The sequence below is a fragment of the Halichoeres trimaculatus genome, unplaced genomic scaffold (assembly GCF_033239565.1).
Source record: "Halichoeres trimaculatus isolate MK-OKI-2021-1 unplaced genomic scaffold, fHalTri1.1 fHalTri1_scaffold_6, whole genome shotgun sequence".
NCBI classification, from domain to species: Eukaryota; Metazoa; Chordata; class Actinopteri; order Labriformes; family Labridae; genus Halichoeres; species Halichoeres trimaculatus.
In genome coordinates this window covers 34,195,516-34,223,484 of record NW_027437184.1, presented here as the reverse complement: position 1 = coordinate 34,223,484, position 27,969 = coordinate 34,195,516, and the positions used below count along the sequence as shown (strand labels likewise).

The 27,969-nt window shown below is 42.0% G+C and overlaps 1 protein-coding gene across 5 annotated transcripts in view; it reads right to left on the bottom strand.

Moving 5' to 3' along the window:
- ncor1 (nuclear receptor corepressor 1) overlaps positions 1-27,969 on the bottom strand; it is a 101,528-nt gene that overhangs the window by 10,668 nt on the left and 62,891 nt on the right. For 2 of the 5 annotated variants that reach the window (XM_074673118.1, XM_074673115.1), the window contains exons 18-34: positions 22,584-22,720; positions 22,370-22,466; positions 18,323-18,770; positions 18,104-18,227; positions 16,513-16,678; positions 11,866-12,035; positions 10,057-10,171; positions 9,839-9,921; positions 9,552-9,720; positions 9,347-9,472; positions 9,176-9,259; positions 8,841-9,091; positions 7,103-7,409; positions 4,674-4,898; positions 4,282-4,482; positions 3,705-3,854; positions 176-394 (exon numbers count right to left, since the gene is read on the bottom strand). In XM_074673118.1, the coding sequence (XP_074529219.1) occupies positions 176-394; positions 3,705-3,854; positions 4,282-4,482; positions 4,674-4,898; positions 7,103-7,409; positions 8,841-9,091; positions 9,176-9,259; positions 9,347-9,472; positions 9,552-9,720; positions 9,839-9,921; positions 10,057-10,171; positions 11,866-12,035; positions 16,513-16,678; positions 18,104-18,227; positions 18,323-18,770; positions 22,370-22,466; positions 22,584-22,720 (3,072 nt within the window). The remainder of the gene's footprint in view (positions 1-175; positions 395-3,704; positions 3,855-4,281; positions 4,483-4,673; positions 4,899-7,102; positions 7,410-8,840; positions 9,092-9,175; positions 9,260-9,346; positions 9,473-9,551; positions 9,721-9,838; positions 9,922-10,056; positions 10,172-11,865; positions 12,036-16,512; positions 16,679-18,103; positions 18,228-18,322; positions 18,771-22,369; positions 22,467-22,583; positions 22,721-27,969) is intronic. The other 3 variants (XM_074673119.1, XM_074673117.1, XM_074673120.1) reach the window with 3 other exon arrangements.

Here is a 27,969-nt window from a genome sequence, read left to right as displayed (position 1 = left end):
TCAGCGTAACAATGAATCACTCGTAACACAACATGTCAGGACCATAGCAGACCTCAGCAAACGGTCCACAGTTTGGATATGCTTCACTAAAAACTTTAACAACAAAGCAAGAGATGAGCGTACATCTTCACAGGCTCATTTAGTGACATCTGAAACTCATTTCAGAGCGTCTCACCTCCACGGATGTATTCGCTGGCTCGCTCCCGGTCACGTTCCCGCTCTCGTTCTCGCATCTCTCGTTCCCGCTCGCGTTCCCGTTCTCGTTCCCGCTCCCTGTGCTCCCTTTCCCTCTCCTTCTCTCGCTCCTTCTCCTGCTGCTCCCGGTCGCGCTCCCGCTCCCTCTGCTCCCTCTCTGCACTGGCAGCAGCAGCAGCAGCGAGGTGGGCTTGGTGACCTGAGGATGACCACGCAGACGGACATCACACACAAACACAACGCAGCTTTTACAAACATGTTTCATACAGTCTCAGCCAGTCTGAGCCAAACGACCGCGCTGACTCATCCTGGATGTTTTAATGTGGAAGTGTAGTAACATCTTACTCCGGCCTTCACCACGTTTATATAAACTTATCTTCAAACGGAAATAGTTCCAAAGAAATCAAGAACTTTGAGTTTGCTCTGGTGAATACATTTTTCCTTTTTCATTCTTACATTTCAACTTTTCTCTTTATACTTGCTTAAACTTTTTCTGGTGATGTAAATTTTGAAAGAGACAAAGGACCAACAAATAAAAGAAAAGAGAGGAAGTGGATTTTAGCACAACATTGTGCTTGTGGACCATACAACTGCAGATCAAGAGGGTCACTTTAAAGAAAGAAAAGAGCTAATATACACTTGAAGTCTTCAACTTTAGGCTGTCAGAAGTTCTAAGAAATGTAGAATAAAAAATGTGAGATCACATATGGAAGATGAATTTGATGACGCTATACTTTTTCTGGGTGAAGTTATTTGATATTTCTGCATCACATTTCAATCGGTGCTGCAATTTGCAGACAATTTATTCATAGAAGAGTCCGCCCTGCTTAGGAGCGAAAGCAAGTTCCCCAGGACCAAGGACTAGGGATGGGTACCTTTCATATCTTAAAAAATACAATACTGATGCCCAGTACCTGGATATTGCTATTAGTACTCAAAAGCTACGTTTCCACCAAGCAGTCCGGGTCGGTTCAGTACGGTTTGGGACGGTTTGGGACAGTTAAGCCTGAACCCGTTTGTGTTTCCGCAGCAAACTGTGCCCTCTCGTGGTGGGCGGCGTGTAAGCCAGATGCCGGAAGCCGCAGCTGTTAAACAAGGCTGGGGGGACAGAGCCTTTTCAGTTGCACACCTCTTCCGCACTGCTTTCAACCAATTATCCTAAGTCCCTTTTCAATGCACTATGTTTTTACCTTGCACTGTAACCTTTTGCTTTTATCTGTTTTTTATTGTTCACATATTTTTTACCTGCACTTTTAACTTTTTATGTAAAGCGACTTTGAGTTTTTTGAAAAGCGCTCCATAAATAAAATTCATTATTATAATAGCGCTACGCCGTAGCAGTTTACCCCGCTATTAAATCCAACAAAGAAGAAAAACGCGACACAGTAAACAGAGAGCACAGATGCAGACATGCAGCATTTCGTCCTCTCTGTGATTTTCATGTAACTCTCTATTACAAAGTGCAATCAAGCTTTGTTTCAGAGAAGTCTGTGTGCCGCCAGGAGAAATGCAGCCGCTGTCGGGGTAAGTGACGATTCTTTTGACCAAAAAAGTAGGCCGGCTTGTCTCGGTTTTTAGGGATCTGTCCCGGGACGCCGCGTGAGTCAGTGGAAACGCCGCTAAAAGTGCGCTGTACCGAGACAAACAGAACCGGTCTGCTTGGTGGAAACACGGCTAAAGGTACCAGTTTTCTGTTCTGTTTTGTGTGTTTAAGTGGTAATAAATATTAATTTGTTTAATAATAAAATCTCAGTTTTTCAATTGAAGAAACTGATCTCTCAATATAAAAACTTGTAATGCTGTGTTCATGTCCAGCATGGAAAACCTCCTACTCTTCCACCCCCTCACAGTCACAAAGATGTGTTTAGATACTAAAACCTGGTACCGTTTGATTTAATGGGGAATTAGTACTTAGTACGACAGATGCAATTTGGTTGGTACCTATAAAAGTACCTAACCCAGCACCCATCCCCACTGGTTCGTTTTGAGGAAACAGGTTTGTAGCTCTCAGACTATCTTGGAGTGATTGCAGAGAGATATCGGTTTGTAAAAGCAATGTTCCACTGATAAGTAATTGATCTGGAAAAGCCAAATCTGTGAATATTTGTCCAACTTTACTGTAGTTCTTAACAAAGCCCCAGTTTCTTAGCTTTCTTTTCAGGGTCCTTATACTTAAAACAATGTTGTGCTGATGAGCCAAAAGATGAAATTATTCTTTACTAAAGCATCACTTCACATGATGCTCCACGGTCCTCATGTCTGTGCGGGTGGCTGCTGCTCTCCTGACAGCCAAGCTTAAGACCAAAATAACGACTTTATTCTCATAAATTTATAAATTATATCTTGTACATTCACTTTTCTTTTTTTTTTAATGTGGCCCTAATCCTACATCATTGGACCAGGCCTAAAGAAGTATCACTACGTCTTCATCAGGACTCAGGGTAAGGTTGATTTAAAACATGAAAAAAAAAACTAGGGATGCACGATATTATCGGCACAATATCGGTATCGGCTGATAAAAGCTTAAAACATGTTTATCGGTATCGGCAGATATGAAAGATTCTGCCAATATGCACAGCCGATAAGGTGCTGTTCAGTTAGGATTATTATTATTTTCCATCTTAAAAAAATAAGCTCCTTAAATAAAATGTAGCACTTCATTTATTTGCACTGCAGAGCTCTGTGTCTGTCACCAGGTTGTTACAGTAGCTCTAAAATAATCAAATGCAACTTGGTTATGTTTAAAAATGCATTGTACATTTAAAGTTCATGTGATCTAAAGAAATTATTTTTCTGTATTTCAATACTGAATGTCTTGAGTTTGAAAAAATAATACATTTCTTATTTATGGTAAAATCAAATGTTTTTTGTCTTGTTTTATGTGTGTTTCTTAAACAAATAAGACCATCACAATAAGAGTAACATATAAATTCCAGTACAGGATAGACTTAGCTTTCTTTACAGTGAAAAACCAAACAAACTTGTGATTATCGGTATTGGTATTGGCCAAAAGGGGTTTCTATATATCGGCATATCGGATATCGGCAAAAATCCAATATCGTGCATCCCTAAAAAAACACCTTTGAGTGTTTACCTTTGAGCTCATTCTTGGTTTTTACTGACCAAGCTTTATCAGTCCTAACTTAAAAATGTAAACTTTACTTTTTACATACATCTATGTCAGGAATGTTGAGCGGAGGTTGTATATAAAAAAAGCAGAAATCACAGTTTAAACACAGAAACATTTCTCTATGATCATACGAACACATGGTTTTCCATTTCAAACCTGACTCTCAGAGAAAACAGAAAACCACTCAGTTGTTTTCAAACTGTGGCACAGTTCTGTGATCCCTCCCAGCATGACTGCAGGAAGACTCATCTCGAACTGACCTTTCACCCCTCGGACAGTGCACGGCTGCACTCTGACAGAGGTGAGAGGAGAGACGGAGATCGTGGAAGGAAGATAAGGAAGGACGAGGTGTGGGGATGGGGGAGGGGAGGGTCCTCACCTGGCGATATGGAGGTTGGGTTGAAAGCCCTAGGAGGGAAAGGGGGCTGAGCTCCGGGGAGGAAGGCGATGCGTTCCAAAGTGGGAGTACCTGTCCCCCCAGGGTGAGGCAACAGGATAGTTGGAGGCATCTGGGCTAGATCAATAATCCCTTTTACAGACAGAAGCAAAGGGCCAACGGTGAACAACAAGAACTGATCCATCAATCTCTGAATGTATGAACACCGTATACACTTAGCAGTAACCCATCACCTTCATCTGTTAGTGCTCCCAAATACAGATTGATCAGAAAGCAACAGGGCTGCAAAGGGGAGAGTGGAATAGAGGTCGGCTTGTTGGAGGCGACCGCTCAGCAAATGGAAATTTAGTCGACTGTTCCCAATAGATGAATCAAGCAGAAGCCAAATCTTTTGCAGCCCCGGGATAAAGAGCAAATCACAGAAAGTTTGACTAGGTCATTTGCTTCTGGGCGTCTGGAAAAGGTAGCCACTACTTCACAAGCACACCGACAGCACAGGTCAGCTCCTCCCCCCACCTGGTGGGCAGGTGAAGGAGGGTCAGCTGGTGGAGGGTCATACCTCGAGCTCCGGGAGGGTACGGGATGGTGACGGGCTGCTCCCGGGGCGACATGCCTCGAGCCATGTCGGGCCGAGGGATGACCTGCATCTGCTGGGAGGTGATGTAATCGTTGAGGATGGTCTGCCGCGTGTTCTCCATGGTGTAGAGCTGGTAGGTGTTGTGGTAGCCTGTCGGGGACGGCTGCCGTGGAAACATGAAGGCTGCAGTAACAGATGGGAGCAGAAACCAAACAAATGAACAGACGGCACAGAGATACAGATCACACCCTCTGACGTCAATCACTGACAAATATCCAGGAGTGTCCTCTAAACTCAGAGAGAAAGCTTCACTCTGTTTCATGTTTCTAATCATGCTGCTCGTCATTATTTGAGTCATGGAGGTAGAAATGTACCAGGATCCAGAACTCTGTGGAAGGCCAGCGTGGGGTCCAGATGTGGAGGCAGGTGAGCTCTGTACACCTCCCCGGGTACTACAGGCCGGTGGTGAGGGTCGAAGGGGCTGTGAGAGGCTACAGGGTCACCACCCGACACGGGGGACTTGGCTGGGACACTGTCCCTCTGAGTCGGGGTCATGGCACTCTTTCTTTCATGTGCAGCAGATTTAGAGCTCATAGCACCTAAATGAGAGAAACACACACACACACAAACTCTTGTTAGTCAAACTTTGAGATAAAGAGCCACAACAAGGTTTTTTGCCAGTACTGATAGCATCTGAAGGGTTAATTTAGAGGAGAAAGCTGTTCTTTAACCTGTTCAATGTTCAGGTGACACTAAACCCCCATTTTATTCTTTGGTGCTGACTCCAAGCACAGCTGCATCACTCTCCATAGAAACACAGCGATTTCCAAGCTGGTTAAACTGCCTCTTACTGTCACCACCACAGGGATTTCAGAAATGTTTTAAATGCAGGAAATACAATGCTACAAAGAGGACCAATCACAGGGCTTGTGGTCTGTGTTGATTAGATAACAGGATACATGTTAATGGAAAAGCGTCAAACCATATGTTGATGTTTCAATGTTGGAAAAGGTCTAAACTGATGTGAAGACAACAGGTTCAATTCAACGCAGAAGTAAAAATCAGGCTTAACACGGTAAAAGACTTTTTAAAAAACTGTTTCTATTTGTATGATGATCAAAATGAACGGGGCTGTAAACTTTTGCAAGAATATTCAAGCAAAGGCTTAAATTCAAAAACAGTAAATGAGCTCTCCTGGGCTCTGCCTTGTTGATGTGATGAAAACATTCAATAAATGTGTAAATATGTGAATTATTTATGACCTTAAGGTTAGAAACCTTTGGCCAGAGGGAAGTTTAGTCGGTCAAAGTGGATAGAAAAGCATGATTTTGTTTTATATTTTGTTTTCACTGCCAGGCTTCTCTTCCTCTTTAGCTGCGTTTCCACCAAGCAGTCCGGGTCGGTTCAGTACAGTTTGGGACGGTTTGGTACAGTTAAGCCTGATCCCGTTTGCATTTCCACAGCAAACTGTGCCCTCTCGTGGTGGGCGGCGTTTAAGCCGGATGCCAGAAGCCGCAGCTGTTAAACAATAGCGCTACGCCGTAGCAGCTTACCCCGCTATTAAATCCAACAAAGAAGAAAACGTGACAAAGTAAACAAAGAGCACAGATGAAGACATGCAGCATTTCGTCCTCTCTGTGATTTTCATGTAACTCTCTGTTACAAAGTACAACCAAGCTTCGTTTCAGAGAAGTCTGTGTGCCGCCAGGAGAACTGCAGGCACTGTCGGAATAAGTGACGATTCTTTTGACCAATCAACCGTCTGCAGTGTGTTGCTCCACCTCCCGAGAGCGGATCGGTTCAGTCTGGCACCCACACGAAAGGGTCCCAAAAAAGTGGGACGACTTGTCTCGGTTTTTAGGGATCCATCCCGGGATGAGTCAGTGGAAACGCCGCTAAAAGCGCGCCGTACCAAGACGAACCGACCCGGACTGCTTGGTGGAAACGCGGCTTTTGAGATTTATAAGTTAAAGTACTGAGTATGGATGGGTACCATATTAGGTACTTCAATAGGTACCTAAACGCATCCTCGTGACTGTGAGGGAGTGGAGGAGTAGGAGATTTTCCATGCTGGACATGAACACAGCATTGCAAAGTTATATATTGAAGTATAAAAATGTTTAACTGAAAAACTTGTTTTATCATTAAACAAATTAATATTAATTGCTAGATTAACACACACAAAATGCAGAAAACTGGTACCGCTGAGTCCCAAAAACAATAGCCAGGAACCAAGCATTGGTACCATATTGTTTCCTTTGTGTTCCCTCGTACTAAGTGCAGCTATGCTAGAAAAAAGATTTTTTCTTTCCCACCCACACAGCTCCTCCTTCCTGTGTTTGGAAATAAATGTTTTAAAACAATCTGGAATAATTTGTCTTTTCCTTTAATGTCGTCACATGAATACACATCTGTTACACTGGATCAGGAATGAAAGATCATCCGCTGCCCTGAGCACTGGATGAACGTCATGTTGAGCTTAAGTGCTCACTGTGGAAAATACGATGACGTGGGGACTTTAATTTGTGATACCAGAATAGTTTTAAAAGTTATTTGATGAGACGGACCCCAGTTGACCTAATGGTTTGAGAGCACTCCCTGTACACAGAGGCTGTAGTCCACAGCAGTGGCTGGTCAGAATTTCAGCTGTGACTCTTTCTGAACTCTCCCTATTTCCTGTTCTCAGCTGTCCTATCAGCAGAGGCTAAAGTTACAGTTAGCTTAATGATTAAAAAAGGTAAAAAGATTAATACAGACAGGCTCTTCCATGTGTTGCTTGAGAATTGAATTCTTGTTAGTTTACCATCTGGAGCTCGTCCCAGCATGGGAGACCCTCTGGACACAGGATTGGTGCTGTAGTTAACAGGGGTCCTGCGAGCGTTGGGGTCCTCGTACATGCCAGGGCTGAGCTGGGATTTCCCGGCCTCTTGGTGTGTGGAGCGTAGGACTGAGGTGGAGTTGACCACTGACGTGTGTCGTACTCCTTTGCTCTCCTCGTATTTGGTTCGCTCCATGACTTCGTGCTGGGGCATGCTGTGGGAGAGCTTGCTGGGACTGGTGATCAGGGACTTGACGTTGTGCTTGATGGTGGGCTGGTTGAGAGGGTGAATCTGTGGAAAGATGAGGTGAGTCAGTAATCCTTCAATCATGAGTTTCATGGGTTACCTGTGAACACTTACAATCTTTAAAATCTTTTCTCATTTTTACATGGTGATTATTTTTTACAAATTAAAAACCTTCTGTTTTCATCCTGGTGAGTCAAATGCCCAGAAAATCATGTTCACCTGCTCTGAGGCTTCCTGCAGCTGGGAAAGCTTTTTGAGCTCAGGGACCACTGACCAGTTGCCTCTTCTTTAAACTTTAGTGCGTTTGTTGTGTTTTGTTCATTTAGTCTTTAGTTTGATTATCTGATCTTCATGTGTAAATAACAAATCCCAGTTTTGAGTGTAAACGCTCTTTTCTGTGCATGTTATTTGAGTCATTTTACAGACTGTTGTTGGTCCCGCCTTAGGGTGGGGTATGACAGAGAAAATGATGATGAATGGATTTCTCAGAGCACTTTTAACGTCACAAAACCAACTTCAGGATTTTCATGACGTTAAACACATTTAAACCATTAACACATTCAGATGTTTACTATGTTTAAATCATGTTACCTGGGGCTGTTGAAATGAGACAGCTCTCTGAGATTGTGGTCGTCTTTAGCAGAAAGCTTGAAGATCTTCTTGAGTTTCACAAATTAACGTCTACGCTGAACTGGATCTGACCACACCCACTTTAACACATGACACGTGTCACAGATTTACTCTGAACCTTACTTCTTCTTTTCAGTCTTTGTGCTCCAAACATGGAATTATTTTCAACAGGCTCAAAAGATGGCCTTTCTTTCTTTTCTTTGGATCCTCAAGTCAATAATCATAGATAATCATAGATGACATCATGTCCCTGACTTCACTGACCATCACACCTTTCGGTTAATTTGGGTTTGTTTTAATCCAATCATGACATCAAAGTAAATAAAGGAGACTGAAATTGTTTTTACAGCTTTAACAGAGGTTGGTTAATTTATAATGATCTTTGGTTTAATATGTGATACCTGTTGTATTTTCACCTGCCATACTGACAAAAGAAAAAATTAAATATTATATTATTTAAAAAACTTTTATATAAATTAAAAAAATGGGGAACATGTTTCAAAAAGAGTTATTAAGATGTATGTTTTTTATTTGCTTTCGAAAAGTCCAGAACCAGTGTGCAACTAATAAACACTCTTAAGAGAAGTCATTGTGATGCGGGATATTTTTTATGTTATGTGATAAATAGTAAAGGTCTTAAATTATGACTGAGAAATATTTTTTAACGCTCAGTTTTCCTCCACACATCCAGGCTGAATGAAACACTTTGTATGAGCAGATTTCATTCTGTAATATTCAAAATCAAAAAACCTAAATCATGATTATTCTATTGTTTTTCTCTGACTGGAGTTGTAAGACTGGAGGCAGAAAAAACTCCATCTTAAATGTTTCATGACTTAAACTGACCTGAGACATGGCTCCCTCCATCACCCTCCTGTCTGACATGTCGGGGGTCTTGCAGAGATCCTGTCCGGACTGATCTTGCCGGGGAATTTCATGAATGGAGCGTCCCATCTCTTTGATAGTATTGACTCCTTCGTAAGGCTTGCCTTTGCCGATCCCTCCTTCAAAGGAGCGGATCGGTGGGCTCTCTCGCTTTATCTGTTTCCCGTATTTCATGGCTTCTTCGTAGGACTCTGCGGCAGTTCGAGGTGTTCCTGGAAAGATTGAGAAGAACTTGAGCTTTCCTCTTGTAAGCTGTGACAGTTATTGATCTGTGGGAATGCTTCACAATCAGATACCTTGCATGATGGATCCAGTGATCAGTGGTCTTTCCTTTGAGTCCCCGTGTAGACCATCTCTGGGTAAGGCTCTGCTGATCAACCCTGAGAAAGAAATAAGTCCCATCACTGTCCTGACACAGGAGAAACAAAGCATGATGCAGAGTTCACTCATTAATAAAAGACCCAAACCTTCAAACGGAGCTCCTTCCCTGCCAGGGTGACCTCTGCCCATGGGTCCCTCCATCATGTCATAAGTGCGTTTCAGCTCATGGCCAGTTCTGGGGCTGCGGGTGTTTTCTCTGGGGTTCTTGATCGCTTTGAGACATAAAACATGATGATCAAATATCTGCACTCAGTCAAGACAAACTGGGAAAGTTGTGAGTTAAGTTCTCACCATCATAGGAGAGGATGTGACCGCTCTTTCCTTCATAGATGACATGAGCTTTAGCCAGCTGCTCTCCCCGAGCTTTGTCCGGGCTGCCCAGGTCCTCTGTGGCCAGCTTTGTGATGGTGCCCTTCAGGAGGTCAGCAGCAATGCTGGACTGGGACAGAGCTGGTGTGCCCTGATTTAGAGAGGAGCATGGTTTGAATGAAACACTGAGAATAAAAGGAGTGTGACTGTTATCTGATAGCTTTTCACGTCTCCACTCAGAGAGGAAAGAAGCTTTGTGCGTTTATTACCTGAGTGATGGATCCTCTCACACTCAGACCCTCGCCCATCTTTGCTGGGTTCCTGCTGTCCTGAATGGATGGAACTGCTGCTCCTGAGAAAAACACACAGAGGGAAGAAAACCGATTGTGTAGTCAGGACTTCATCATTTCCACCATGAAGCTGTTAAACCTCTGTTTGCTGTGGTTACACTTCAAAAAGTAAAACAGTAAAGATCTTGGCGTCTTACCTGGCTTGTTGGGATCCTGCTGCCGAGGCAGACCCAGAGAGATGGAGCCCACAGAGCTTTTTGTCCCCTCTGGCCCGTAGACGGCGTGAGACGGCAGGTATGTGCCAGGTGTTCCCTGGAGAGGCAGTGACACAAATACTTTTAAGTTCACTGTGTTTTTAGATCAAAGAAAGTTTTTCTCCTCTATGCTAACAGTCCGTCTTTCACTTTGTATGGCATCATCTTCAGCCCTGTTTCCACCAAGCAGTCTGGTATAGATCAGTACAGTTTGGTACAGGTTGGATCAGTTAAGCCTGATCCTGTTCCCATTGTCAACTGTGCCCCTCTTGGTAGGCGGCATGTAAATATGCTGATATCTGCATCAGCTAGGTATTAGCATGAAGGTTTATCAGCGGGACACAGTGTACCCCACTAAAAAATCCAATGAAGAAAAAAAAAAGTGACTCAGTTCTGAATTACTGCTTTTGCACAGGAAGTAATTCTTTCAACCAATCAACCGATTGCAGTGTTTCTAGCTCACTCTTCTGGTGTTGGATCAGTAAGTCTGGCACCCCAACAGAGGGGTAGCAAAAAGTGGGATGGTACAACTCGGTAATTTGGGGATCCATCCTGGTTTTAGTCAAAGGTAATAGCACAAAATGCATTCCATACTGTGACAAAATAAACTGAACTGTTTAGTGGAAACAGGGCTTTGGATGTATGGCCTTTGTCTTTCTCTTACTGCCCTCTGTTGGTCTGGTGGTGTGGTGCAACTTCTTTTATTGCTTCTCCTCACGTCACTGTCCTGATTTGCGTAATCCTTATGGGATTTCATGTCTCAGTACAGACACAAACAACAATAGGCCACAGGAACCATCAAGGTCCAGATAAGCTCTGGAACTAAACTATAATGTACTGATGGCCAGTACCTGATAATCGGTACTCAACTGCACCAACTTTCGATACTTTTGTGTGTATATGCTGTTATAAACATTAATTGGTTCAATAATAATAACTGAAAGTTTTTCTATTAAACACAATATTAGGGATGTCCCGATATTACATTTTCACTTCTGATACAATACTGAAACTGCAGCATTGAGTTTTGGCCGATACCGATATTAATCCGATACGATATCAGCATTAAACATGCATATTTTTATTACTTATTTTGTAGTATGTCGGTCATGTTAGAAAAAGCTTGATTAAGTGATATTATTCAAACAAAGGACAGTACTCAGCAACAGTAGGTATGAGGAAAAACTGACCCATTTATTATTAACTAATGGGTAACAGAAATTTTAACATTAAACATAAGAATATACTAGTAATTGAATAACATAAAGAATAAATTAGAAGACCCAGAAAAAACCTAAATAAATCTAATAAAAACAGCAGGAGCGGAGTCTGGAACGGACTGCTTATATCGGAGATTTTAGATGCATTCCAATACGATACCGATATTTCTTTTTTTGCAGATATCGGACCGATATCGGATATCAATATCGGACTGGGACACCTCTACACAATATATAACCTTACAATGCTGTGTTCATGTCCAGCATGGAAAATCGCCTACTCTTCCACTCCCTCACAGTCACAAGGATGCGTATAGGTACCTATACATGGTACCATATGATTTAATGTGAATCGTTACTCGGTTCAGTCGGTACCTATAAAAGTACCTAATTTAGTACCTATCCCTACTGGTACCTCTTGAGTAAAAACACCTAGTTCCTGCCCCTGGAACATTTGATAATATGAAGACATCACAAAGACCGTGGTTGTGTGACACAGGCCCCAGCTCTCAGCACCTCCTCTGAGTCTCACCTGGGAAATGGAGCCACCTTGGATGAAGGAGGGCTTGTCAGTGGGCTTGGTGGTTGGAATGAGCGGAGGAGGAGAGGGAATGTTGGGAGGTCGACTGGGTCTGCTGAACGTCACACGAACTCCATCTGGCATGCCCTGGACCAGCTGGCTGGGGGCAGAGTGGAGGACTGCTGGGACAGAGAACAACAGAAAAACAGCATTAAACACAGCTGTTAACAGCAAAGTATTCAAAAGTTTTTCACACACAAATCCAATCAGCTCATGAAGTAACCCAGATCTGTCCCCTCCATGTCTGCTGCCTGACACCAGAAACCCAACCCAGCCAGCAGGACGGCTCCATTAAGCTTCATTTCCCATCAAACTGAGCAATTAAATATTCAGCTTCGTTCTGACAGACCCCAGCGAGCGGTGAAGCACCTACAACCTCGCTTAATAGGCTGTCCTCAGCTTGAGGAAACCTTGGCCCAGACCTGCTGTCTGATTTACCGTCTCCTGGGAAAGCTGAGTAGACGAAACGGATCATAACACACACACAGCCACACACACAGCCACACACACAAGACCGGGAGTAACCTCTCAGCAGGAGGGGGGCACCTCACGCTCTGCACTCTACAAAATCAAAAATGTAAATGGCTGTGAGAGAGTTCCTCAGCAGGGGACGGACGTCATCATCCGCTGGCTCATACGGGGACAGATGAGGAAACGAGACACTCCATGACGAATTTATAAATCCCTGCTGCAGGTGTGTCAAACATTAACATTCATGCTGCGGGTCACCATCAGGGTAAACAACCTTTGTTTTGATCGGGAGAAGATAATACCTCCATCCAAACTGACAAATAGGAAAATCAGAGGGTCAGATGTTGAGTGAGTCAAAGTTCAAACATGATGGATGCATGAAGCAGAGGAAGAGACTTAGCAGGGGACAGGCTGAAGTTACAAACATTAAATATCACATTCTCAGCTGGATCAATAAAGGGTGAATTAATGGAGATGTTTTTATCTGAAGAACATATAGATGCAGATTTGTTTTATTCCTAATGTATTAACAGCCTGAGCAGCTCTTTGAGAAGCAGACTGAGACCCCCACCCTGATGGAAGGAGCTCTGCAGGCAGACTCTCTAACACCAGCATGTCTACATCAGCTTCCTCTCATCCTCATCTTTGTTTCCACTTCATGGAAGCTACAGTGTGACTTTAATTATAAGCTCAGCTCATCATATGTCCACATATTTACTCATGTTTACAAGTTGTTGTGCTAATACTCTGCATGTTAACCCATCACTTCATCACAGCTGCACAGTGACACTGTAGAAAATGTTTTCTCGTACTACATTATCTCTGCAGCGTCCACTTATCATGGCTCATCATCACAGTCCATACTCAGTGTGTGTTTTTCAGCTCATCGCAGTAATCCTCTGTTTCTTGCTAAAAGCTGCCAGAAGAAAAAAATGTCTCACTAGATCAAAAAATAAAATTTTTATTCCATAAAACTCTTCACAGGAGCTTTAAAGATTCCTGTTTTTGATGAAATAAACGGATTTCATCATCAAACTTTAAAGTTCTCAAAGAGATCCTGGAGAGCTACCCTCATCAGCAATGATGCTGAGAGTACGAATCAAACTGAGAAACATCATGAGTTAAAACTAGGGATAGACCAATTATCAGTGCCGATATTTTTGGCATTTTGACTCTGATGTAGCTGCTCCGCTGTCTGCAGTCACTACTTAGTCCCCAGCACTGTCCCACCCACAGTACCATCTGATTGGTTACAAGCAGAGCCATGGCTTAGGAAACAACCAATCAGCAGTGCAGTTATTACATTTATTACAGTTACATTGAAATTTTGGAAAACTTTATTTACTGTAGAAAACTTTAGTTATTCATTTTTTAAGTTTTCATTTAACTTTATAAAACATGCTGCTGAGCCTGGGAGCTGTTAAAAAAACTCATTCTTAAAGGTGTTTGAATGAAGTTAAGTGTTTGAGTTTGTATTGTTTAAAATTTTGACACCAATATTTGTACTTTGACTGCAAATTAATATCAGCTTCAAATATCGGTTATCGGTCTCCTTGACTACAAATAATCAGCATCGGCCCGGAACAATCCATATCGATTTATCTCGAGTTAAAACATTAGTTAAGGCTACGATAGGACTGAAATAATAATAAAAATAAAAATAAAGCAAAATATATAAACTTAAAACAACTAAATTTAGGGAAATAACTCTAGTTACAAGGGTTTTTTTTACCTTGATTATGTAGTAAAAGTGTTTCACAAGAAAATATGAACTTGCTCTTGCATGTTATCAATAACTAAAGCAAAGCTCACCAGTCATGTTGAATTAAATCTTGATTAAAGGATCACTACAGGAAACTATTTATCAGAGAAATGTAAATGGTACCGGATTTGAAAGACACAGGATTTCTTATGTGATGCGTAAACAAAGTTATACCTGTTGACTGACAGATAACACCTCAGGCTTCCTGGGACCTGAACGTCGTAAAATGTTGAGTATCAAATATCAAAATGATGTGAAATGAGACTCTAACTCTGATGTACTCTCTGCAGTTATAAAATCACTAACCTTCTGTCTACCGTGTGATTATAACAGAGAGAGCTGGCTCGTGCTGGTCTGACCTTTACTGTACTCACACACACACACACACACACGTACAACTGCAGTGTGCACTTCTGGCTGGGCAGAGAACTGAGAAAATCCAATACATGATCACAAAAAACAGGTTCACCAGAAACTCTGGACACATCTTAAAATGTATCCTTAAAGGGATAGTTCAGTTTTTTGGAAGTGGGGTTGTATGAGCTCTATGTGACCACTAAGGACATTAGATACAGTAGAAAGTTGTCTCCTCTCCCTCAGTAAGACACAGACTGTAATCAATGGTGACGAGGAAATAGGCGCTAACAGGGAGAGACCGTACCGGATTCAAAGACTATTTTCTCTGCCTAAAAGAACTCAAATCAAAAAGTAATACCACAGTTTAAAAGTGCGCTACATAAAATATTTTTTAAGTGCATTAAGTCTTCGGAAATATAAACATTTATCCGGACCTAACTAACTGGTCATGTGTCCTTCTGCGCAGCGCTAGTGCGCTCTGTACTCCCTCCTCCTTTCAGCTGTAGGGAATGTAAACAAGCTATGCTTCGAGCGCAGGTTACAGACATAAATGTATGTATTTCCGAAGACTAAATGCACTTAAAAATTATTATATGGAACGTACTTTTAAACTGTGGTATTACTTTTTGATTTTAGTTCTTGTAGGCAGAGAAAAAAGCCTTTGAATCTGGTACGGTATTTCCCTGTTAGCGCCTATTTCTTTGTCACCATCGATTACAGTCTGTGTCTTACTGAGGGAGAGGAGACAACTTTCTACTGTATCTAATGTCCTTAGTGGTCACATAGAGCTCATACAACCCCACTTCAAAAAAACTGAACTGTCCCTTTAACATCAGCTAAAGGGTGACACATTTCATGACACCTTAGGACATCAATTTAGCTGCAAACATCTCAGGGACTTTAACGGGATTTTAAGCTCCACATCTTTGCTCCTCGTCTCCTGATTTGACTCAAAGACAACAGAGCTTTTCATTCTAGGAGTGATAATGTGTGATGACTTGAAGGGCAAAGTGAAGATATTTAACTTAAATACCATATTAGAACAGCTCAAACATCAAGTATTTCACATTTTCACCTTCTCATGAGTCAACAAGAGCCTCCGTGGTCCACACCTACAACTGGAGGCAGGCTCCACTTTACACAGTGAGGAAGAGAAGGAGGCCAGAGGGGAGGAGGAGGAGGAGGAGGTGATGTGAGCTTTTACCTGGTGGCACACTAAGGAAGGCTCTGGGTCAAGCAGGGGTGAGGCCTCTCTACGCTCTCTGGGGGAGAGTTTGTGTGACAGGAGTGGAGTGGGCCTCCCGGTCCAGAGCCAGCCTCCGTGTCCCACAGATGGATGTGGGGCAGGGGCCAAAGCGTAGTACACAGGCATCGAGGGTAAAGGGAAAACTAATGAAACAGGAGCTCAGAGAGCTTTAAGCCGGCCTGCACAATGAGCACTAACACCTACACACACACTGAAACCTGTGTAATAAATATGTGTGCGTCGTCAGGGCTCAGCAGCTTACTGACAGCTGCTCGGCTCTTCACAGCACTCCGGCTAAAAGGTGCTAAAAGCTTTGCAGAAATCAGCCGTAATGCAGTCAGCCGAGAGGTTTTACCACCCTCTGCTTTCTGAAGCTAAGTGGCTGAACAGCCAGCGACTGCCCAAAAGCAGCAATGTCCTCTGTCACGCTAACACACACGCACACACACACAAAAACAGCAGAGTCATCCCTCCATCTGAAGAGGAAGAGCTCTTCTCAGAGTTCAGCTCCGAGTCTGCATGAAAGGAAAAAAGGGTCACACAACTTTTCTGCCTCGACCCAGGCTGAACCACATTATGACAATCTAGATCACCCTCAAAGCCTTTCTCTTTTTTTGGAGCAGCACAAAAATGAATGGGGGCTTTTAAAAAATGCATCAGCTATAAATAGAGCAGCGCCAGCAGCGATGGGGAACAAGGCTGACAGAGCGATGAACAGGAAGAGCGGCAGAGGAGTGGGAGGGCTGGTGTTTTGTTCTCTCACCATCTCTATCCAGGATGGAGGGGCTGCGGGTGCTGAAGGGGGGTCTGCGCTCCAGGTCACCCTGATCCTGCCTCTGCGTCTCCTCCTGGCGTGCTGACTCATGCGCCGCTTTGATCTGATGCTGCAGCATGGCCAAACCGCTGATGGGCACGAAAGGACCCGGAACCTAGACAAGATGAGGAAGAGGAGGAGGAGGAGAAGGAGGAGAGGGCAGATGAGTTAAGGTTTTAGATATAAACTAAGAGAGAGACTGGATCTTTTCTTATTTACAGTTCAAGCTGCAAAATTGACACCAGATTAAAGTCAGAATTTTAACTCTGATGTATGACTTGTGAGTAAAAGTAGGAATTTTCCAGAAACAAATTAAACCAGACCCAATTATTGCAGTGTTTGGTGTTGGGACAGCTTTGGTGGAACTTTCTTTGGGTGACCAGAACAATGTGCTAAGTTTTGTGACGCTGCTAGCAAGAAGAGTGATTCTGCTGAACCGGGAGCAAAAAAATCCTCCAGCTTATCAAACTTTAATGAATGATGTAATGAAACACTTACAATTAGAAAAAATTCAAGTTCACCCTGAGTGGAAAAGTTAACATGTTTCACTCAATATGGCAACTATTTATAGAATATTACAACAAAAACAACCCCATGAAAAATTAGGTCTATCAGATCAAAAAACCAAGTTGCATCCTCCTTGTTATATTATTAGAATTTAATTTATATTTTTCTCTTATTTTTGTTTTATTTTTTAATTGTTATTTTTTTTATTGCCTTTTATTCTTATTTATTTATTTATTTATTTATTTAGCTATATTTTTTACTTTATTTTATTCCCATTATTTTTTTTCTCTCTCTCTCTCTCTCTTTTTATGTTAATGTGTGTATGTTCAGTTGTGTTGTGTGTGTATTGGTGTATCCATACATGTAAATACATGTATATATGTGAGCAGATTTATGTGTGTATGTGGATGTGCCTATATAATCACACGGTGAATGTGTGAGCAGATACATACATTTATAGCTTTTAATTATTTTTGTACTTGTATGAAACAAAGGAAAAAACCCCAATAGAGATGTTCCAAAAAAGAAAAATCAGTCACTCTTATTCTCTCCTGTACATACTTTCTTTCTTGTGCGGCAATAAAAATGATGAAGTGATCAAAAGTGTTGCTATTTTTTCGCTGCCAGGTCAAAATTATATTTTCTAAGTGTTTCTTCTTATATTAAAAGATAAACCACAGAAAAACAGACACAGTCCTCTCCCTTTATGTTGACTTCTTACTTTAATCAGTCTGATAATACAGAATTTTGAGATAAAGAGCACATGACTGATGCACCACCACACCTACAGGATTAAAGGACATTAAGAAAATATGTTGTAGCTTTTTTCTATCGTTTTAAACCTTTAAGATTAAGATATGAGCTCCTCACATATATAGAACATTTCCTTTGTTTGACTTTATTCTTCAAACAAGACAAAGCTGCAGGTCCTTCATCCTCTGATCTTATGTGATATAAAATGCGTGGGCATGTTTTCAGCACACCGTCTGCCTCCCAGTCAGTCTAAACACATCAACCTCTCACTGTGACTCACCATGGGTGGGATGTTGGCTGCCCGCTGGTGCAGCTGCTGGATGTTGAGCTGGGCTTGTTTGGGTGAGGAGACCAGCACGGAGCCCGAAGGGGTGAGCAATGTTGGTTTATCCATTGAGAATATTCTGCAGTGACACAGAACAAAAGGTCAGATTCAGGATCACACTGTAAAACTATGTTCTGTACACACAAACATATAATTACAGAAAAAAACACACACCTCCTTTCAGGCTCTGCCTCCACGTCCTCGTCAGCACTGCAGGTGGCGCTGGAGTCATTATCTGAGTGCAGCTCCCTCGGCCTCTCCCCATGATCTCCCTTTTCTCCTTTCTCCTTCATCTCAGGCTCCATCTTGACCTGAACCTCTCCACTCTTCATGTCCACATCCTGAGGTTCGATTTTAGGATGCACCGAGCCTCCGTATGACGAGGACATCCTGGACCTCTCCTCCTGAGAGCCAGCCTCACTCTCTGGACTCTTCTCCTCTTTGACACGGAGGTCTCCGTATGAGGGCTCCAGGTTCTTTCCATTACTGGCCTGACCTCTGTCCTGGTCTGAGAACTGGCCATCTCCTGCTGCGCTGTCTGCCCTCTTTGAGTCCCCACACTTTAGGGGGTCAGCCTGAGAGGGGGAGGGGGCACTCTCTGTATCTGAGGTATTATCACCACCTGAGGAAGAGGAGGACAAAGAAAGACTCATGAGATAGTGAACTGATACGTCTCAAACAAAGTATAAAACTCTAAAATCAACAACAAGAGGTGCCATAATGGAGACAAAGTGGGAACAGTTAATCCCTAACCCACAGGTCATCCTAATAAGTTTCATGTGAAACACAGATTGGTGCAAAGTTTTGATTGCAGAGTAAAATAAAATAACTGACACTAAATCCCTGCTCAGATTTAGAAAACTGTTAAAAAAAATATTTCCAGGTTATATTTTTCCATCATGCTGTGTGTGCGTGGCAGCCTGACACATGTCAATCAAACTGAAACCATGGCAACATTCAGAGGAGACAGAGGGTGAAGTCCAGCCCTTCATGTCTGAGCAGCCCAACTCTCCATCAGAGGACAAAGAAACTCCAGCAGCTGAAAACTGTTCATTTCAGAAAGTCACTGAGCGCCAAGTTACAAACTGCTCCATGACACCTCACTTTTATCACCACGTAATGGACCTCAGGGATGTGTGGCGCCTGAAGCAGCAGAGGCAGACGTGCAGGGCGACACGGCGCAACTCCAGGTGCCAGACAGAGCCGTCTGGCTGAGATCAAAACTCTCTGGCCAGATTTGGTTTTCTGGTCCTGAGGGAAATGAGTCTGTGTTCAGACTCTGCCATGGCTCATCACGTCCAAGCTAACTGGTGCTGGGGCTGGTGTTCTCTGCCAGCTGAGGAAAGGGAGGTGAGAACGATGTGCTGCTGCTAGCTAAGAAGTGACGACATTGGCCTGTCCTTCCATGAATCATTATTGGGAACATAAGATCTATCTCCAATAAGATGGATGAGCTGGCCGTGGTAATCAAGCAACAGAGGGAATACCAGAGTAGCATCAAGCTTAGGGCTGCAGCTATCGAATATTTTAGTATTCGAGTATTCTTCTGAAAATTCCATCGATCAATCGAGTAATCGGATAAAACACATTTTTGTTAAGTCACATATCAGTTATTTTTCAAATGAAATTTTTTTTCAAGCAAGTGTAAAATCAAGTGACTTTGGTTGATAAATTCCAGGTTTCGTGCGATCTGATGAGATATGAGATACAAGCAGCTGATGCAGATCAATATATGTTTTCATATCAGTCCCCAAACTCCAGAAAAGAAGCTAGATTTGTTGCTAGTCGCTGTTTTGAAAAAGAGGTGGCTTAAGGGGTCTGAAAACTCTCAGAATATGGCGTCAGCTCTATTTGAAATGACACTCTTTGTTCTTTTTTCAAATTAAACGATTCCTTGAGGTGGAGAAAATTCCTCGATCATTTTTTTGTAATCGAGTGCCTCAAATTATTTAAGGAATCGTTTCAGCTCTAATCATGCTATTCACAGACATGACTAACAGAGCTAATACTGTACAAGAACAAAGTCCAGCTCGGTGCTGGACCCTGTGGAGGTGGAGGCTGACTGGGAACTGATGACCAAGCTGTCGTCTCTGACATATTTTTCTAGTCGACACTTTTTAAAATATTGTAATTAAATATTCTTGAAAGTTCTTTAAAAAACGTCTTAAAATACATTTTATTTTTTGGCTTTTAACCTCGTTGAGACTTCGTTTCTTTGCCTGATCTTATTCCCTTTTTTTTTCTTTAAATTGTTTTTAGTATTTTTTCTTTTTTGGGTCTTTTTTTCTTACCTGTTTTTATCTTATTATTTTTATTTACCTGTACGGCACTTTGTTTACAGCTGTGGTTGTTTTATAAATAAAGTTGGTATGGTGTGGTACTTGGTAATTTTTTGCACTACACACTGTCTAGTACTGCTGCCCTGACTCTGAATTTCCCTTCAGTGATTAATGAAGTCTATTTTATTCTGTTCCATTCTATTCTATTTTTTTAAAACTGGAGTTTGCCATTACTTCAAATCCATCACGGTTTGAAGTGGAAGACTGACAAGCTGTCATGTGCACAGCTGGATGTGCGACCAGTAGCATGGCTGCATGACAAGCAGAGCGATGGCTTTACAGACACAGACTGTAAACTGTACATGACTAGCATGTAGCTAAGAGCAGGTGAGGAAGAGATGAGTTTACTCTGACGTTCAGAAACAAAAGTAATTTTGTTGCACATGTATGGGCAGAACCTAACATGTAATAATTATGATAAATTAGATATTAAATTCCAAGTGAACATTTCAGGAAAAAGACCTCACACCGAGGATCAACAGGTGTTTGAAAACTTCAGCTCTGATATTTTTAAGGAATATAAGAGGATGTGTATGAAATATAGCCAGAGAGCTTTAGTTGATTTGGGTGATCAGAGACTCAAATCAAGCTGAGTTTGGACTGAGTCCTTCTCACCTTTGGATGAGTCAGCTTGTCAGGCTTTAAAGCTACAGTTCTCACTCTTGAACATCCCTACCCCTGCTTTTTTTCAATCCTGTATATGTGTGACAAACTGGTCATTCATTATACTCATTCGCTATGATGTATACACAGTTAAAACTCTTCTCAAGTTTCCTCTCATCACTTAAAGAAACTGTTGATTCAAATCTAAGATTTTGTAGCACAGAGCTGTTCATTTCTAAAATCTGCCTGCCTCTGTTGGTTCATCTTTTGTCTACCCCTGCAGTAGTTTCCATGGAGATGACAGTCCAGATGGTATGTTTATGCAAAAACAATCTGCTCCCAATGTAAGAAGAGGCGCCTCTGAAACATCGAAAAGACAAATGTGACGGCGTTGGAGCGTTTCTGATGCCTCCTCTGGCTCCATGCTCTCAGCAGTGTGAGGATATAATTTAAGCTGCACAGGCTGCAGATTACAGAGACCTCTAAAGAGCAGTTTGGGTTTTCATGAGACGGAAGACAAAAGTCAAATAAACATGGCTGAGGTCCGTGTGACCTCCTGCTGTCCCTGCTGCTATCTAGTCCGCTGGAAGCTGTTTAAATCACATCCAAGCCTGTTCAGGATGAACATTTTCCAGCGTACTGAGTCACTTTACTGCATCAAAAACTAAACATTGATTTTACCAACCAGTCGAAGAGCGTCTTAGACAATCTGTATCTGCTCACAGCTGGCTCCTCTGCCTCCAGTGATAAGCACCTCTGGAGAGAGGCAGACGGGCCTGCTGGATCAAACAAGAGGAACAGCACTTCATGTTCAAAGCGCGGCCTTTGTTGAGTCTTCAAAGCCAAGAACTGTTATGCAACAGGCGCCCGTGTAGTCAGAATTAGTCTGTTTCTTTTATCTCCACCTCTCCCTCCTCCTGCTTCTTTTCATCTGAGCTTTTTTTTAACTCATTAAAACGACAAAGAGCAGAGAGGAAGCAGATTGCCATCAAGTCCAAAAAATCCTTATGAGACAATTCAGAGGGCATGTCAGATCAGGCGTCCTCGCTTTTCATGAAGCTTATCGCTGCGCTCTGCTTCTGCACACGCTCTTTACTCAGCACCGTGTATCATATGAAGCTCACTGGCAAGGACAAGCGTTAGATACAAGGACCCATCAGCGGGCTTTGCATCCTTCACCTCAGAACTTGAAAGATTTGCACGTGCTTCGTATCAGCCATGAGGAGGCCATGACGCCGTGTGAAACAGAAGGATAGATGAGGCGCTTTATCGCTCTGACCTTCACTGTCATCTGCGTTGTCCTCATCATCATCGTCGGGTGATGCTGTGGAGAGACCTTCACCTTGGGATCTATCAGCACGAGCTCGCCGTGTATCCTGGGTAACAGAACCACAGTTGAGGTTTTTTTTTTTTTTCTCCTTCACACTTAAAAAGGTTACTACAGTTCAGCAGCAGACGATCAGAGAGAGAAGAGAGTGTGTGTGGGGGATCACCTGTTTGTGCTGCTGGAGCAGGTTGTCCAGGTTGTGACGTCTCTTGTAGTTGAAGTAGAAGTTTTTGCACTGTGCCACACTTTTGGTGCCCACCATTTTGGCAATGGCTGTCCAGTCTCGTCCATGCTCGACAAGCCCTGACAAGAGAGAAAAAAAACAATTATTGTAAAAAAATAAACATGGTGAGATTCTTCGTGTTTGGTAACAGGAACTTGGGCTCCTAAAAATGAAGGAATTCAATCTTAAGACAGAAGATCCCCCTAAGCTTGTGTTTCTTCTTTTCAGACAGAATTTTCAAATTGTCTTTGAGTGTTAAGCGCAAACAAAATAACCCAAAGTGAACTAATTTTTACACAAAAACAAAGAAGAGGAGGAAATGACACAAAGCACAAAGAATCACTGATTTTTCACAGTTGTAAGCTTCTCTTTGACATAAGATGCTGCTGCTCTGTTTTTGTTTGCAGAATGAGTAGAAAGTCATTCTTGCTCCTCGATCCAGCCCTAACTTAAAAACTTCACCAGCACAGAATGTCAGCCCCTGTCTTCAGTTTATTTTGGCTTCACTTTTGTACAGCAGGAGGAGGTAGACACACTTTATCTCTCTTCAAAAAGTCACTCTGGCAGTCACTGACTCTGAGCCCTCTCAGCTTTGGCTCAGGGACATGAAATCCAAGTTGATGCTAATCTTAGCTCAGCTTGTTTAGTAACTGAAGATGCAAATGTTGCAGCGTTGACTAGAAACCTGATCTGGAGAAAAACATTATAGTTGTCGGGGTTGAGGCAAACGGTGTCTCAACAGTTAAAATAACCAGGTAATTAACGGCTTTTATGGAGAACTTACGAGACTTAGGAGTGAATCTACTCATGAAGGCTGTTAAAATAGTAACAATTAGTCAAAACTTTGTATCAAACCAAAAAATCTGAAATCCAAGTCTAAAGTTTTGGAAGACAAACTGAAAATTAAAAGTACTCAAACTGAACTGAATCTATTTAACATCCACTGATTCACTGTCTTTGTTCTGCAGTCACTGTTGTTCTGCATCTCCTGTAAACTTGACCATCCTCAAACTCCCTGTTTTATTATGTGTACCTCGCGGTCGAACAACACACCATAGTGACAGTTATAGTGACGTAATCGTCGTTACAAGTCATTAGTTACAGTGACAGCCCTAACAAGAGAAACTTATTAACACTGATGTGTTGCAGTCAGTACATGGATGAGTTAGAGGGGACATATCATGCTTGTTTCTCCTTTTTACTATGCCAGACTAGGATGCCTGTAAAGCATTTCTGCCCTCAGTACAAGTCATTTAGTTCCTTCATTGCCCCACAATAGCGTTCTCAGTATCCTCATTTTAGGCCATTCTGAAGATCTCGTTGAAACGCTCCATTTCCAGAATGACCTCCAGTAACCTCACAACGTCACAGCCCTTTGTGCTCTGATTGGTCAGTTCTATCAGAGGGGCGGAGGGGGTAGAGCCAGGGGGCGGTTTTTGCAGCATGGCAGTATTTACAAAATCACCACATTGGATGGGGCAGACCGAGTGAGTTTGCTGTTTGCCAAAACTTCACCGTAAGGCATTGATAGCACTAATAAAATGGCAGAGTGAAGGATACGTCCTTTTGTGTTGGACCCCGAGTCAGACCCGGATGGTTCTGCAGCTCAGGAGGAAGAAAATCCACCTGGACACAGATCATCTCAGGACGCTTCAGTGTGGTGAGTCAAACCAGTACTGTAACATGTATAGTTCATGTATAGTTCACTTGTATAGTTCACTTTTCTCTGTCTGTTTTATCCATCATGCTGAAAGTGTAGTCTAAAGATCGCCTCTACCGTCAGTTCCTCACTACGTTATTACCGCAGCATTATTGTGGTCCAGGTTCACAGTGCATGTCAGAACAAGCATGCAAATATCACAGTCTGACAAGTATTATGACATCTGGTAAAACTACAGAGTTTTAACTGCTAATTCACCATGTAAAGCCGAGCTGCTCAGCAGAGCAGAGTCCCTGCATCCAGCACTCAGTCAGTCGGCTCTTGGTGGGTGTATCCCTCGGTGGTGGTTGTGTGACTGACTGACTTCACAGAGGAGGAGCTGCTTTATCAGATTACTCCAATAAAAAGAAAGGATCCTCGTGTTGTCACGACAGTCGAAATCTCGCGTCCAAATGGCAATGACCTATTTTTATTTAAATCTCGTTCTAGGATATCAGAAAAAATACAATATCTCATTTTTTGAAAATTCAGGGGTGAAAGGTCTTGTTTTTCAATGTATTATATTATATGTAAGTATTGAATCAGAGATCACTATGATATGTCCCCTTTAATGTTCAATTTAACACAACTAAAAATACAGCATTTCGTCTGATAAAAACCAAATGCTACTGACATGAAGATATAATAACACACATACTATGTGACAGTTTTGATTCAGTTTAACTGGTAATATGTAAAGAGTGGATAGAAAAATAATCCAAAAACTAACAAAGCTTGGTTGACTTTAACTTTTTGCATAATCATGTCTGCGGTTTCACAGTTAAAAAAGATTTCCTGAATGAAACCTCAAAGAGTCTCTTTGTGAAGAAAAGCTGCTGCAGAGTTGATCACAACGGAAAGTGAACTTTCAGTATTACTGGAAAATCACACTCCCGGGCTCCCTGTTGCTATGGTTTTCCTCTGGTTTTCCCTCATCCTGATTAATGCTGAGCCGGGCACACAATCAGCTTTAACGGTCTAACTCAACTTTGAAACTACTCTCCCAAGCTGCAGCGGACTGGAAGACTGCCATTTACCTTTGACATGAGGGCGTCTGTTCTCTAAATCCTGTCACCCCTGTGACCCTGCCCCCCTCCCTGCTCTCTCCCGGGGCTGCTGAGATGAGGACTCCTGGCAGCTTGACAAATCACCACGGAGCTCAACACAAAGCCCCATTACTGCTCCAGTTAAACGAGGGAATGAGGGCATTGGGACTGCTCAGGGTGACTCGAATCTTATTGAGTTACTTGCAGACAATTCAGAAATGTCAGGCGGGAAGTTCTTTGGTGTTTTGTGACATACAGTCGAAGCAGAGACCGCAAACTTTGGAGCTGCACGCTCTGTCAAATCTCTGTGTAGCCTCCTTTGTTTCAACCGCGATGGAAAATTCATCCTGCAGCCAAAGAAGTTCACATTAAACCTTCCCTGTGTAATGAGGGCTGTCAGCAGGACTCTCTGAAGAACATGCACTGTTTATGTGCTCGACATGTTTGGTAGCATAGCTGAGCTGTAACACAGCACAGTGAGCACAGAGAACGCGGATATTCATCTTTAGCTGTAGCTAATAAACCTTCGCTGAGCCATCTGCAGATAAAATCAAGCTCCGTTCGTCACATGATAAAAGACAGTGAATAGAAATAGTGTCTAAGTTTTTTTCCTGAACTAAAATCAGCATCAGAGTTTTAGGACAACTATGGCAACAATCCTCCTATTCATATGACTGGAACTCAGTGACGTAAGTCTTTGTCGTCATCTTAGTGTCACACTCGATGTTTTAGTAAATACTTGGAATGGCTGATGTAACCACTATAAATAAAGTCAATGAATACTGCGATATTGTTAAGATAAACATTAAGTCAAAGTTGAGGTTGGAATCTAAGACTATGAAAGCGCCTCGAAACAGTCACAACTGAGCCCAAATTAATCAACATGGCTTAACACGGAATCACAAAGTCTGTGTGTGACAACACTGAACTGGTTTGGTCACAGGGTAAACATTTTAAACATATTTTGTAATAAAATGTGATGTAATTATGGTATTTTGTGTTTTATTGTTAAGCTATCATGTTGTTTTGTTTCTGTCTGTTGCTTTTTATCTCCTCTATTGTTATGAACTCTGCTCCGACCTGTCAGGAATTACCACAGACTGTACAATATAAGGACGCAGTCTCTCAGTCTGTATTGGAAGTGCTGACTCAACAGGCTGACTTTAAGCCTCCTCACTAACAGCTACAGAGTGCCAGACCTGTCAGTTAGGTGAGCTCGCCTCTGATTGGCTGAACTGTGATCTTAATATATTCTAAACGAAGGATGGATAGACTAGGGGTGCACCATTCAGTTACAACTGTTAAACTAGACAAGCACTCGGAGAGTGCAGACCTCCACCAAGCATATCGTGATTGTCACTAACACTTTAGTCCTACTTTAATGTTATACTCCCTTTCAGCAGACTGTCTGCTACAATTTGGTGTTAGTTGCAGGTTTCTACAATAATTTGTTATCTGACGGTGTTGAAAATTATGATGACCCAGTACATATTTCATATTCTGGATCTTAGTATCCAGAATATTGCCAGGATCTGGATCCTACTTTTACATCTGTTAGAAATTATAGTGACCTTGTCTTGTATTGTTTGGCAAAGCAATCCGACCATTTATCGTGGAATGATATACACATATGGTGAAAACAGCTCTATCTCACAATCATAAAGAATCCTTTAAAAAAGTCCTGGATCCAGACGGTGATCCGGATCACCTCCAAAATTGAACCACATCTTCTTTATCCCATTTTGAACATTTCCTGAAAATTTCAACAAGATCTGTTTGTTACTTTTTGAGTTATGTTATTCAAGGACAAACTCTCCCAAAAACATGACCTCCTTGGCGGAGGTAATTAGTAATATGAATGCTACCGTGGAATAAGACTAGAAATGTTTGGGATAAAAGGCAAAAAGATAAAGTTAAAGTAACTGAGGTTAAGATGTATTTAAACTAAACATTTTTAAAATGTTAAACCAGCTAAGGCTCTACAAATGCTCCAGAACTTACAGAAATTACAATTTAACTGTAAAGTATTGTACCCTGTAGACTGGGATTGCACCAAAAGACAAAGAAAGTGCATCAGAAGCAACATTTCAGCACAAAACTGTGTAGCACAAGTGTTGGTAACCACGAACTGTAAACAGTGACAATTATGTGAATAAATAGTTCAAGCTAGGGATGCACGATATTATCGGCACAATATCGGTATCGGCTGATAAAAGCTTAAAGACGCGTTTATTGGTATCGGCAGATATGAAAATGTCAGCTGATAGGCACAGCCGATAATGTGCTATTCAGTTAGGATTATTATTATTTTCCATCTGAAAAATAAGCTCCTCAAATAAAATGTAGCACTTCATTTATTTGCACTGCAGAGCTCTGTGTCTGTCACCAGGTTGTTACAGTAGCTCTAAAATAATCAAATGCAACTTGGTTATGTTTAAAAATGCATTGTACATTTAAAGTTCATGTGATCTAAAGAAATTATTTTTCTGCATTTCAATACTGAATGTCTTGAGTTTGAAAAAATAATACATTTCTTATTTATGGTAAAATCAAATGTTTTTTATCTTGTTTTATGTGTGTTTCT